Source organism: Helianthus annuus, chromosome 8 (assembly GCF_002127325.2).
Source record: "Helianthus annuus cultivar XRQ/B chromosome 8, HanXRQr2.0-SUNRISE, whole genome shotgun sequence".
Taxonomy (NCBI): Eukaryota; Viridiplantae; Streptophyta; class Magnoliopsida; order Asterales; family Asteraceae; genus Helianthus; species Helianthus annuus.
Window position 1 is genome coordinate 43,183,321 of NC_035440.2, and position 14,761 is coordinate 43,198,081.

Sequence of the window (14,761 nt, forward strand, 5' to 3'; positions counted from 1 at the left end):
AGTTGTTTCTCATGGTCAGCTTTATTCTTTGAATAGATAAGAATGTCGTCGATGAAAACGATGACAAATTTGTCTAAGTACGGCTTGCAGACGCGATTCATGAGATCCATGAACGCAGCCGGTGCATTTGTGAGTCCAAAAGGCATCACTAGGAACTCGTAGTGACCGTAGCGAGTCCTAAATGCTGTTTTGTGTACGTCTTCATCTCGGACTTTCAACTGATGGTAGCCCGACCTCAAGTCGATCTTTGAGAAATAACTAGCCCCTTGTAATTGATCAAACAAGTCGTCGATCCTTGGCAATGGGTATCTATTCTTTATCGTGACCTTATTAAGTTCACGATAGTCGATGCATAGACGCATCGATCCGTCCTTTTTCTTAACAAATAGGACAGGTGCTCCCCAGGGAGATGAACTTGGTTTGATGAAACCTTTAGCCAGCAGTTCATCCAGTTGGGTCCTTAATTCCTTCATTTCACTGGGTGCCAGCCTGTAGGGTGCTCTAGCAATGGGAGCTGCTCCAGGGATGATATCTATTCTGAATTCCACTTGCCTATCTGGTGGCAACCCATGTAGATCTTCGGGGAAAACTTCTGGATACTCCGAAATGACAGGAATGTCCTCTATCTTTGGTTTGGGCTCTTCGATTATCACCTGCGCCATGTAGATGACACAGCCACTTTTTAAGCATCTTGAAACCTTGAGCATAGTTACATCCTCGGGCAATCCATACTGCGTATCTCCTCAAATGGTAAGCGATTCACCACTCGGAGTCTTTAGCACTATTTGTTTTCTGTTGCAGACGATCTGGGCCTGGTTGTGGGATAACCAGTCCATACCCAGAACGATGTCAAAACCAGCCAGTTTGAAGGGAAGTAGAGATAGAGGAAAAGAATGGTTCTTAATGGATATCATACATCCATCTAATATAGCGGAGACGGTTTCTACTGTGCCGTCTACTAGCTCTACCGCGTATTTCACATTTAGGGTTTTGACCGGCATATTCAACAGTTTGCAAAATTTTTGGTCTACGAAGGATTTATCAGCGCCTGAATCAAAAAGTACTCTTGCGAAGACATTATTCACGAGAAAAGTACCTGTGATTACGTTGTCGTCTTGCAAAGCTTCCTTCACATCCATTTTGAAGACTAGCGTTATTCTTTTTGGTTTCTTCAGTCTTCTTGGCGAACTTGGGGCAGTTGCTTTTGATGTGCCCCTTCTCACTACAGTTGTAGCAGGTCGCATCTTTAATCTTCTTACAGTCCACAGTCTTGTGGTCTTTGGACTTGCACAGTCCACAAGTATACGACTTTGACTGGGACTGTGAGTTTGACCCAAGCCTGCATTTCCCAAAGTGGAATTTCTGGCAGTTTTTGCACTTGGGCTTCTCTCCGGATTGTTGCCCATCTTTCTTCGACTCGGTCCCTCTTTTGTCATCACCGTTCCCACGGTGCTTCTTTCCCGACCTTCCTGAGGTATCATCCTCACGCTTCCTCTTCTCGGCCTCCTTGTTTCTCAGCGATCTCAGTCGGATCGCGTCCATTGTGAGGGACAAAGAGAGGTCAGTTACAGACCTGAAGGTCGTTGGCCGAGAGGCCTTCACACTTGCCTTTATCGCGGGTTCTAACCCCCCGATAAAACGAGCGATTCTCCTTGGTTCCGGGGTTACCAGATATGGAACCAAGCGAAACATCGTGTTGAAGCTCGTTAAATAGGCTTGGCAGTCCAGATTTGTCATCACCAATGATACAAAATCGGACTCTATCTTCTCCACCTCATGTTGAGGGCAGTAATTTTCTTTGATGAGAGAAACGAATTCCTACCACGTCATGCTGTAAAGCACAGCTTTTCCCGAGGCCTGAACCAGTGCCCTCCACCAAGCCAGGGCCTTGCCCTTGAATGATTGCGACACAAACTTCACTACGTCCCTCTCCGCACAGCCACTGATGTCCACCACAGTGTCCATCTCATCCAGCCACGTCATACATTCGACGGCACCTTTCTCCCCCGTGAAGTCTCGGGGTTTACAAGACACAAAGTACTTGTATGTGCAACCCCTGGCACGGGAAGCATCAGTATACTCCCTTTCCCGACGAACACTATTTTCATTTGACGAGTGATTGTCGTCGTCTTTCTTGGGCTTGGACGAGTGGTTATCGTCGTCCTTCTTGGGCTTGGATAGTGGTTTGCTGTGGGATTTTGAGTGTGTCTTCGGCTTAGAGGGTGGTTTGGACACGGTTCTGCTTTGAGATTCGGTATATTGTCGATCTAGAGCTGCCTGAACAGCGTTGTCGACAAGAGCCTTTAGTTGAGCGCCCGTTAAATGTACTTGGGCATTATCATAATCATCTTCATTTGTATGGCTATTTTCTCCATTGGGATTCGCCATAGTAGCTTGTATCTGCTGCAGAAGATAATGAAAATTCTATTTAGGAGTTTGTTATCGAATTGTCTTTTATGGCAATTCATTAACCATGGTAACAAAGACCATATCCGGTTAATTTGTTACTCACTTTTCATTTAGGATTTGAACATACTTATCCTAATTACAATATAACATTGTTAGTGGCATAAAAGCCTAGTCACGAGGACATTATTATTATAATATCAGTCGAGATTTCAGAGAATCAAGGTATGAAGGTTTGAACCGTAGTTCTTTTACCCCTTTCTGACAGGGAGTCATAGACCACCACTGTCTTTTGTCTTATTATGACAACAATTATGGCCCGTAGGCACTACATCACTAATGGATGTTTGATAAGGTTGGCCCGTAGGCACTACATCGCTAATGGATGTTTAACCAGGGATCATCTTCATTGATGATTTAACCCATGATTTATTATATCATTGATTTGGGCTTTGGAATCCTTTAAAGGATTCTTGTATAAGAATGACGTGTGCGGTTTTAACGAATCACATCTGCCATGATTGTTAACATGCTTACAGAGGTTAACAGGGAATCTGAATCTTTTAATCAGGTCTTACCATCTTGGCCGGATCTTAAAAGACACCTGGCTAGGTTTCACTCTTAAGATTCTTTATTTAAGCAGATCAAATTAAAAGGAATGATTTTGTTTTATTTCATATACAGTAATAACAAAAATGAAATTCATAACATAGCATTCCAAAACTTTAAACACGATTACACACTGCCCTAAACGGGACTTTTAACAAGTACATACCTACGTAGAGGTTAATAAAAAGACAAGTCCACGCAAGGACTAATACTAGATAGGTGTCCGCATAGGGACTAAAAGATAAGTCCACGTAGGGACTGAAATACGATAAGTGTCCACGCAGGGACTAAATTGTAAGTACAACAATCCATAAGGAGACTAAGGGTCTCGTTTCTTCTTCTTGCCCTTTAGTAGGTTTGCCAATCCCTTGAGGAATCCTCGGTGGCTCTTACGTTCTTCCTCGAAGTCTCTTTCCACACGGCTCAAACGGTGGAGTATTTCTTCTTGTTCAGGTGGGGAAAAACGTGGTTGTGGCGTCGGTTGCGGAACTGGAGGTCTAGGAGGTGCTGGATACCCATGAGCTGAGTAGTCCGGTATTCCCATGTTTCCATATGCTCCGTCTGGATATCGGGCATTATACCTAGCCCCTACCACATATGGGTCTTGCTCATAGTTGTAATTGTAATGAGCGTGCGACGATGGTTCGAACGGGTTGTATGCCGATGGACCCATGTACGCAGGTATTGGGTGGTCATACCCAAACGGTGGCGAAGACGGTGCAACTGGTGCGGAGTTCGCCTCCTGTGCTGGACTTGCAGGTCCTTCTTCTGGTAGTGGCGGGTAGTGGCTACTACTAGAGTGTCGAGGGGTGCTGAAGTGGAAATCCCCTCCTCCTCGTGTGGACATACGGGCATTTGTCCTCCTACGCCTTGGCGGATCAGGCATTACTGGCTGTACCGGTGGCGGAGGTGGTGGCGTAACTACCACGAAACGTGGATCCTCGGAGGGATCTCGTGGATGTTGCGGCTGTTGTGATGTCTGATGAGATGGTGTATAGTACCACTCATGTCGGTCGAACAATGCTTGGAAGCTATCTGGTCCCTGATAGGGTGTGCCATGAAAGGATGACCCATCAGAGATTTCTATTGGATGCGTGGGCGTACCACGAGCAGGTTCTGTCGGATCCGTGTCCTCGTCCATATGGTCTTCGGAGAAGTGATCCTGTGGTCCTAATGGGACAAAGCCAGCAGGCTCCTGAATGTAGTCAGCTGGGTTAAACTGACCTCTGAAGTATGGAGTAGGGTCGTCGAAATTGCGGTGCGATACCGAACGTTGTAGAGGCATGTAGGATGGTTGAGGATTGTTGGGATCATTCTCGGAATCTGGCCCGAACGAGTGCCGGTATGATGGCGTCGAGCTGTGCGAGGTGGAATGCCTCGCAGGTTCGAAAAGGTTTCTCCGTCTTTGCGGTTCTTCACTCCTTGTGGTCGAAGGAGCTCGCGTATTTGAAGGTTCAGCTTCGTGATCGTTGTGAGTAACGATCTCTCCTCTGCCTCTTCTTCCTCTTCCTCTTCCTCGGAAAATTACAGGTGCCATATTTCCTGCTTTCAAAACTATTAAAAATCACAATAACAATAAAAGACAACTGGAATAAAGAATTCGAATTTGTCCTATGTTCTTGTCTAGACTCAAGTACGTGCAATTGTGTCACTGAGATTAAACACATTAGGATAGTGTTTAATTCACTCAATGTTGGCTCTGATACCAACCTGTCACACCCCGATTTCCACGTGTATCACCGGTGGGCCCGGTGGGGGATTACCGTGACGTAGTTGGCAACAATATAGTCAAACCACAATATATGAATGCACAGCGGAAGCATAAAGATAAATATAATTCAACCATTTACTGTAATATCGAATGTATCACATATAGTTGAATAGTATCCACAGGAGAATCAAAAATTATAAAAAGTGTTGTTCAACAGACAAGGCATCAAAGTTTGCGAGACTTCTTAAGATGCTAAGGAGCTATTGCCAGCCGATTTCGTGTAGTACCTGCACTTAATCTTTTTGGGAAAATACGTCAGTTTACACTGGTAAATACATTCAACCGACACTTTTGTAAAAATGTTTATTTAAAATTGATTTGAATGCACAAGGCACAAATTCTTTTATAACTTGGGAGAATTATTTAATATTATAATCTTGTGAACGAATTACATGTTCCTTCTTTGCGTTCAGTAGCCCGGATCTAGTCCGGGTTAAAGATCAATAAACACACCACTTTGCGTAAAACCGCGGTGGGTAACCAACGGCTACGTCTTTTAATAATATAGACATAATACCGGGTGTACGCCTACACCCGAGTGTCGAGGTCGTGGCCATTTCGTAAAATGATGCCTAGGATATCCGGGACATGGTCATTAACCCCCCAAAGGCTTTTAAGTAACAAGACTGTTTAAATGAGCCGATCAAATTATTCAATTAACCACCTAAACGATGGAAGATTTGATGTTCAATCAAGCGGTATTAATATACCGTAACCCAAGCCCGTATAACGAAAAATAAGTTAAAAGTATTTACCTTTGCAAGTATTGTCCTTAATTGGTTAAATCACAGATATCTTTTACTGGGGCTCCTATTCTGGAACGAAGGTTTTAAAAATAACCTCTTAGAATCCTAACGGGTCTTTATATTAGCCGTAGCCTAGACCGGTCAGTTTCAAGGGATAGATACGGTTTAATCGCGTGAAGGGCGAAAACCGAGAATGGAATGTGATTCTGACCCAACAAGTTCGAAGACTTGTTTTATATGGGTTTAATATTCACACTCTGGATTTTGGGGTCAAAATAATATGGTTTGACCCGTATCGGCTAATTTTATGTAAACTAGTTACATAAGCCGAACCGCGCGCGCAAAAGGCGCAACGGGTAACCGTAAGAGTCCTACACTTGTTTCCTAAGTCAATATGCCTTAAAGAGGTTGTGGTATCAGTAGGATACCTTCCGTGATACCCCTAACGAGTTTAAGTTTATTATACGCCCCGTAGGGGTTTTCCGGTCATTTTAAAGACTTTTAAAGGAGGTTTTAGAGTTCTACAGGAAATCTGAGTTTCCCGATCAGTTTACAAAGTTCAAAATACTTTATTTATTATTTAAAATCAGTAGCAACTGGAATCGGGTCAAAAGACCTTATAGAACTCAAGTTTTGGCCGAAAAGGGTATATTCGGTATTTACCGAACCGTAGCCATAACCGCAGGTTATGAGCAGGTTAAAATTAATTAAAAATCCTTAAAAATCCCAAAATATTATTTTACAACAGTGAGTAAAAGGTTTGGTGACGAAATCTTGGTTTAGGTAGGCGTTATGCTAATCGCGCCGTTTATTACAAAAGTTTCTTTTAATTTCGCTATTTAGCATAACTCCTATTCTAGACCTCGGATTGGCGTGAAACTTTAGGGACATGCTTAGAATTTAGTAAGCAAGGTTATGGTCCCTTCACGTGTCCGAAATACTCGTTTTATTTTGAAAAGGGCGTTACGGTCAACTTTTAAGCAATTAACGGAAATGCGTAAAAGACTCGGACAAACAACGAACCGGTCACAGAGGGTGATACCATCACGTGACCTGGTCCTAAAAGAGTCCTAAGGCATATCTACATTGCACTAAAACGGGTCAGAACTGAAGTCAAAGCAAAAGTCAAACTTTTGCGACATTCGGCTCCGAACCGGGTCAATATATCAAATGGCCGAATCAAACGAGTTTAGACAAGTTTATATACTTAATATCATGATTTATAAGTATTCAAACAGGTTTCATATCATCTATATTACAGATTATGCAAGAATCGCAAAAAAATGGCTTTCTGTTGACTTTTTAAGTATACGTTTGACTCGACATTTGAACTAGTTAGAGTGGTGATCAGGGGGAACCCTTTTAGGGGTTTATTACCCATACAAATACCAACTTATAACTACTTTTGATTCGAGATATGACTGAGCCATTAAGGACTTATCTCGAAGTCAAACCGTAGTTACGACGGTTTGATTTTTAGCTATTTAACTAAGTAAAACTAAACCACAAAGGATTTAAACAACTTACAGAAGCTTGAGCACGAATTAGGATGGTAGAATAAAGCTTGGAAGCTCCAGAGGTGATCAAGAGAATGTTTTTGAAGTGTGGTGAACTTATGCATAACATAGGCCTATTTATAGTACAAGAATGGCCTTTAGATCCTTACAACTCAGCCTACAAGTGAGTATGGATGATGGGCAGGTGTCCTAAGGTGCTATGGGTCGAGTAGGGGGCGCCCATGCCTCCTTGATTGCTCACAAGGTCGTTCACTAGCCAAATCATTGAGCTGCCCATGTTTTCTGTTACTGTGTGTCCCACGCGGCCCGCGTTAAGGATTCACGTAACTTGGTCGCGGGTCGCTTGAGTTCGCATATCAGAACGCGTATAAACAACAGGCTCGCGGCCCGCGTTAACTTAAGTGTAACTTTAAAGCGGCCCGCGTTAGGTCTGTTTTTCTGGATTTTTGAATCTTTTATAATCATGACAAAATCTTGGTAATTAATAACGAAATCTTCGGTAATTAATAACCTGACCTTTCAGGTTTGAAGGGGTAACTTTGCGATTTGGCCCTCGATTATTTACAACTAAGGGCCTCGTGTTATTTACTCGCATTGTTAAGTCCCCGGTTAGTTTTTTAATTATTCGGAAAGCTTTAACTTTCATTGTTGACGCCTTTAACCCCTCTTATACGAAATTGATCATATCTTTCTCGTTTTAAAACGGAACTTCGCGGAATTTATACAGTATATTCTAGTGAGCGTATTTTACTGTTACAAAGCCTCGGGTACGTCAAAGGGTCACTCAGAGGTATAATTAAACATGTTGACACAGTTAACTCCTGCAGCTTGTAATCTCTCACTTTCTTCCGCGTTTCGCTTCCGTACGATCCATGATTTATTCGTTTGAAGGTACGAGCATCGTTTAGGGTTATTATACAGTATACTTACCCTTGTTTGACATTTATAACCCTCGAATTTACATACTTTCAAGGTTTGTCAACTTTAGTCCTTTATTTATTATTAAACGCCACGTGTAAACTCAAGACACATATCAATACATTATTGGACCCAAAATTTCGAGGTGTTACAGTCGTTATCACAGAGCCCTCAGAGTCGGCGCTTAAAAGGCTCAAGGTCACTAAGGTTACCATCAAACCCTTCAAGGTTACTGAGTCGGAGAAGGAGAAGCACAAGGCTGGCGAGAAGCCTGTTAAGGAGAAGGGGATGGAAAGAAAGAGAGCTGTTGACAAGCCTCTTACTGAGCCCAAGGAACCCGAGGTTACTGATGCAACCCTTCCTGAAAAGGCGAAGGGTCCGGAGGTGTCACGGCCCCCGACCCGGTTTGACCCGTTTCAGGAGCCGCGGGACAGAAATCCCGTGGTATTTAATTTAGGCGACAGCGGAAGTCTTTTTAAAACAGGATCTTTCAATATTTTCAACTGCCCGTTTACATAATTTAGGGATAAAACCTTGTAATTTACAATAAAGTGATTTCACTGGGAAATCTTTATTTTACAAAACATGTTTCTTTATTTATTTATATTGAGCCACTTTTCTAAGCTTGAAGTGCTTCACGACACTTTTCTTGGATCACAACAGATCACCTGAAACATGTTTGAAAAAGGTTTTGTCAGCGGGAAATACTGAGTGAGTTCATTCAGGTTTTATAAAATGACCCTTAGTTATAAAATTACAGCATAAGAGCGATTACAATGGTTTATATCTTATTTTTATCTGGCGCTCTGTCACAATGGTGACAAGTCACAATGGTGACAAGTCACAATGGTGACGATGGTCATACCACTATTAAGTCAATGAACCCAAATAGTGATGATTATCCCTAGTAGGTCAATGAACCTAACTGGGAGAAACTAGTAATGTGCACAATACCCCACTAGCCAGTGATTCAAGATATCCACGACTTAGTCCCTGTAATTATAACTTTTGAAAATAATTTGGAGTATTGTAAAACAGTTGATAAAAAGAGAATGACTCACATTGCAGATTTAACGAGCAGAGTATAAGCCTACTGATTAGCCTTGATTAGCCTAATTTGAATAACAACGCACACACAAACGGGTTAGTAACTAATACAGCAGTTACGACAATTCATGAGATTAAACCCTCACAACGGTTTATAAGTGCAATACTTAATAATTCAGCGGATTCACAACGAATGACAGAGTATAGTCCGAGTTCGAACAGCACTCAAACATTCAAGTCGAAATCACTATGAATAACAAAGTATAAACTCAATTTGAGCAGCACTCAAACAATCGTTGGATAGTTACAATTTGAGCAGCATTCAAGTCCACACCAAGCTCCCTGCGGTTTGAAGCAGAAAGACACGTTCAAGGATTTCTCAGCTTGTCGAGAATGGCTCCTAAATTCCTTCACTCCTGGCGAGGTGAATCGCCAAAGGGCGCGAACCCATGACGGGCTGTATCAAGCCTACGTTGTTGGAGAGACCAACACTCGTGCCGCCAATCACCAGATTGTGCGTGAATGGCGCACAATGGTTAAGGAGCGGGCTGATTGGGAGAAGTACTGTGACCGCCTGGTCAAAGAAGTGAAGGATTATGAGACTGCTAAGGCTGCCTTTGTTGAGGAAAAGGCGAAATTTAAATCTGATAGGAAATCAGAAGAATGGGGTCGTGAAGGCCTTCGTAGCAAGCTTCGCGCGGCTGAAGAGTTGTTGTCCAAGGCGCGTGCTAAGTTCAAGAAGATATGTGAAAAGGACAACCAGCGTTCGTATGCAGCTCGCAACAAGATTACGGAGTTGGAGGGTAAGGTTGTGGAATTAACTGGGAAAGTTGAAGATGCGCAAGCGGCGAAGGAGAATGCTGAGGTTTGGGACACGTTTGCCCTTTCTCCCTTTGTGCTTTGTTTGTATAATGTGTCTGAGTGTTTTTACTTTTCGTAGGTTGAGCTGGCTGATGTAAAGTCGCAACTGTCAAGAAAAGACAAGGACCTGATCGCCAAGGACGTCGAGATTGCCGAGCTAAAACGTCGCCTACGAGAGCAGGTTGACAAAAGTGAGTCATTGGAGATCGATCTTGAAGCTGAAAGATCGAAAGTTGCTTCTGCTGAGGAAGCCAGGCAAAAGGCCGAGGAAGCGCGTGCCATAAGTTCTTCGCCTGCCCTAAATGTGGCGCAAAATAACTATGCTGAGGTCCAGGGTATTGTCGACACGCTGTCCTCGGAGGCTGAATGGATGCGTGGCAGGGGATTAGTGTCGGTATTATTCTTTTTCTAACTTTGGCTTTATTTGGTAAAACCAGTTTCTTAATCGTTACTTTTGCTGTAGATGGCCAACTCGATTTTGAATGCTGGTGAACTGGACGGGACTGTTGCTGCTCTCATAGATGCCTCGCGCGCGGTTGGTCACCGTGGAGGCTATCTGGAATGTGCGCAACATGCTGAGGAGATGTTCGGGCAGGAGTTTGACACAAGTCACTGTTCGGTGACTGATGAAGCTAATGCGGAGTTGGCTCGCGCTGAAAGTGCATACGATCATCTAGCCCTGCCTGTGATGGACTTGGTCACAAAAGCTTTGGAGCATGATGACTGGTGCCATCGTCTTAAGGCTATTCTGAACCCACCGGAGATGGTTGACTTATCTGATGAGGAGGAGCCAGCGGGCGATGGTGGTGATGGTGCTGGTGACCAACATGACGATGACAAACATGGCGACGATGGTGATGGTCATGAATGAATAGATGGGCTTTTGTGCCTTGTAGTTTGTTTTAGATGTTAAATTTAACTTGTTGCGCGGTCGCGCTTATTTTGTATTTGAACTGATGGTGACTTGCCACTTTTGTATGTAACTATTGCATTTCTGCGCTTGTTAAATATGATGTTTCATGTTTGCTTTTCCTGTCCAGTTACAATTATTGCACTGTTGCTAGAAACTTTGGTTAAGTTAGCGCGAATAAATGTAAGTGTGGCTCTTGTGTGAGTGTAGCTGCCCGGTCTCGCGCTATGCTCGCGAAGGACCTTGGAGGTGTAACTCGAGAGCTCGTAATTTACTGAAGTGTTTTCGTGCTAATCAAAAGTTTAACATGCATTTGTAACGTAGAAGTCATCATGATAAAAGAAAACATAAGGCATAAGCTTTCATTAATATAAGAAACAGGCGCTTAGGCCAACGTACATTGTAAACAAGTAGGGCGTTTAGCCAACATAGAAGTCAGAAAGGCGCACGACCAACATAAGATAATAAAGGCGCAAGGCAAAATGGTAGTTACATGTAGCACTTGCGCAGTTGTTGCGCATTCCACGTGCGCGGGATGATGTATCCATCCAGAGTGCGCAATTTGTATGCCCCTTTCCCTAGCACTTCATGTATTAAGTATGGGCCTTCCCATTTGGGTGCTAGCTTCCCTGGGCGCTCTGCGTTTGAAGCTTCGTTGTCTCGGAAGACATATTCTCCTGGAGTGAAGGTACAAATGCGCACTCTCGCATTGTAGTACCTTTCCAGTTGTGTCTTGTACTTGTCTTCTTTAATTCGCGCAATTTCGCGCCTCTTTTCTAGCAAATCCAAGTCAAGACGACGCTCTGCCTCGTTGTTGATAGTATTGACTGCTGTCAAACGTGGCGAGGGCAGGTCGACTTCAGCTGGGATAACTGCCTCCGAGCCGTAGACTAGGCTGAAAGGAGTTTCGCCAGTGCTTGTTTTCGGCATGGTTCGATGAGCCCACATGATGCTTGGGAGCTCATCTACCCAGCCTCTTCTCTTCGTGCCAAGAAGGGCTTTTATCCCTTCGACGATACTTTTGTTGACACTTTCCTTCTGACCATTGCCTTGAGGATGTGCAACGGAGGAGAAAGTGTGCTCAATCTTCATTTCCTTCATCCAATTTTGAAGATCCTCGGAAGCAAAATTGGTACCGTTGTCTGTGACGATTTTGAGTGGGAGACCAAACCTGCAAATGATGTGTTCCAAGATAAACTTGCGCACCATCATTGCAGTAGTTGAGGCGAGAGCTTTGGCCTCCACCCATTTAGTAAAATAATCAACGGCCACGATTATGAATTTCACGGCTCCCGGAGCATCAGGGAAAGGTCCCACCATATCAATTCCCCACTGTTGGAAAGGCCAAGCAGTGGATACAGGGAAGAGATCGTTTTTCGGGCGCAGGGTTTTCGGGGAGTGTCTTTGGCATGAGTCACATTTGCGCAACTCCCTTAGAACCAGGAAGCAAACTGATGACAAACTCGAAAGATCAGGAAGGAAGATGGCTACTTTTAAACTATTGAAGCAAAACCGTTAAAATAATCAAATCAGATGGAACAAAACAAAGTTAACTCCATATTTTATGTGTATGCCTTTTACTCTCTCAGAATCATAGGTTGCCCAAGATCATCGAAATCTGGTTTCTCACCTTCTCGCTTCAATTTGATAACTATCGTTGTTGGGCTTGGGCTTTCTAAAATTGACATAATTCAACCTGTTGAAAACAATTTGTTTTTTTTTTTTTTTTTGTTTCCTATCCTTTTTGTAATATAGAAAAGAATAAAGTAAAGCTTATTTAAATCATCTAAAAAGATTGCTTTGTTTTAATGTCAAGAAAGTATTGGAATTGGTTATCTTGGTGTTTAAAGAATCAATCTTTTTTATGTTATCATTCTAAGGAGACAAGAATGTGTTCAAGAGTCAAAAAGTGTGCTGTAGATCAATAAAAGTGTGAACTGTGAACAGTTATTTAACAAAATAGGGTATTTGTGTTAATTAGGCATTATCGCTTATGATATGAAACCAAGATAAACAAAACGACATAGCGAAACTTATACATGTACGAGACACTTTTGTTAGAAGAATGCACACATACACATACGCCCCGTGAAATACAACATACCTTATATACGACTCCAAAAAATATTCGCACGCTTATGTCATGTATAAAGATGAAAAAATCATATTGATTCCTAACAAATAAAATAATAAATATTTATAAACCAACAATCAAAATTGTTAAGGTTTCCTAAGTGGTGGAACCATAAGTAACTTCCTACCAGCACTTAAATCCAAATCACTACCACTCTTCCTGGTATACATCATTGTTGTAGATCCAAGCATATCATCTCCAAATCCGCATGCCTTAAAGAATTTCCTAAGGATATTTCAGTCATTTCACACTCTAATTAGCATACATGTTTCAATTTACTGTTTATCAATATGTAATTTGCAACAACAATGCAGTAACTTACATATCTTGATCAGAACACAGAGCTGCAATATCATATATACCTTTATTTGTAAGCAATCTGCAACATTTCACATCTTGACTCTTTTTGGTCAAACTGTATCAATATTATTAACATGAACAACATAACGTTCCGAAAATTACAAACAAACCTTATGATCCTTTGAAGAATCATCCTCCCGATTCCTCGACCTTGTAACCGCGGTGTTACCTACAAAATAACTGATACAACATTACATGAACATAAATTCAAATAAATAAACAGAATCCAATCTGTCAACAACTTTGACTTTCTGCAAGTCAACAAGACCATCTTAAACATACAATTTTGATTCATCAAAGATGAAATCAACTTAATCTATGCCATAATTGAACCAACAGGTGATTAATTTACTATAAAACCAAAAAACATGAAATTAGGGTTTATAACTTTTGTAGGGTTTTTTCTTACCATAACATCATAAATTGAAGCAGTTAATGCATCATCACCCACAGCTCTACCAAATCCAACCAACTCTCCGGTCACCGGCGTCAACGGAATCATTCGCCGGTACCAATCGCCGCCGCCGGTAACAAGTTCCGATCTGGCGTAAACGGAAACAACGACGGAGCTGTGAGAAACAGCGGTTCGGAGTTTATCAACGTCCACAGGCTCCACTTTTCCGTCCGGTGAGATATTAGGGAACCGGTGGAACGAATGGTTGCAGGTAGTACACAGATCTCGTAAATTGTTAGGGTTTATATCTGACAAGTTTGTGGATATGAATATTGGGGGCGTTGGTGGGCGCTGGTGGCGGTGCCGGAGTGGTGGTTTGTGGTTGTTGAATATTATCGCCGGCGAGAGGGAACCGCCGGTAATTGAACCGATGAATGTCATATCTCCGTAGAAATAAGAAGCTTTCTTTTTGTGTTTTATTTATTTTTATTTTTTTAAATTAACCAAAGTTAATCCAAAACTACCAATTACAATAAAGTGGAGGGTAGATCCGTAGATGGACAACAAGATGTAGGGACGGTACTGGTATTTATCGGTGTTTTACCCGTAAATACTGATACTGTATCGGTACCGAAAAAACGAGGAAAGTGGGTATCAGTTTTGGTATTGAACACACCTGATACCAAATACTCATCCCTAACAAGATGTCACAACCTCTTTTTAGATAGCAAAACTGATCCTATTATTAAAGACAAAACTATGAGTCGTAGGGTTCGAAAAATTACTATGCACGACCCGCTCGACCTTTATTCAAAAATTTCACTACTGTATCCGAGGCTAGGGAACCAAATGTATCAAAGGCAAAGGGGATAAACACGTTGGTAATCTAAATGCATCCGAGGACAGCGAACCAAATGTATCAAAGGCACAGGGTACAAACACACGTTTTTTTTTTTTTTTTTTTTTTTTTTTTTTTAAAGCGACTTTGTCCCATTCTATCTTTTAACACTATCTAGCAGCAACAACCCATTATCTTGAAGGTAAAAACATATAATTTAACTTTTTTGTTTTAATCAGAACGGTCACAA

The 14,761-nt window shown here is 42.1% G+C and overlaps 1 protein-coding gene across 2 annotated transcripts; it reads right to left on the minus strand.

The window, feature by feature from the left end:
* Positions 1-12,874: 12,874 nt before the first annotated feature.
* On the minus strand, positions 12,875-14,185 carry LOC110872775 (probable acetyltransferase TAP2). Of its 2 annotated transcripts, none has more exons than XM_022121652.2 (4): positions 13,689-14,185; positions 13,390-13,448; positions 13,242-13,298; positions 12,875-13,144 (listed from the first exon to the last, which is right to left on the minus strand). In XM_022121652.2, exons 1-4 carry the CDS (start codon positions 14,112-14,114, stop codon positions 13,006-13,008), a joined length of 681 nt encoding a protein of 226 aa, XP_021977344.1. In that variant the 5' UTR covers positions 14,115-14,185; the 3' UTR covers positions 12,875-13,005. The 2 variants fall into 2 exon arrangements, with proteins under 2 accessions (XP_021977344.1, XP_035832087.1); XM_035976194.1 differs by having other exon boundaries at positions 12,875-13,131; positions 13,689-14,184.
* Between the last annotated feature and the right edge of the window lie 576 nt (positions 14,186-14,761).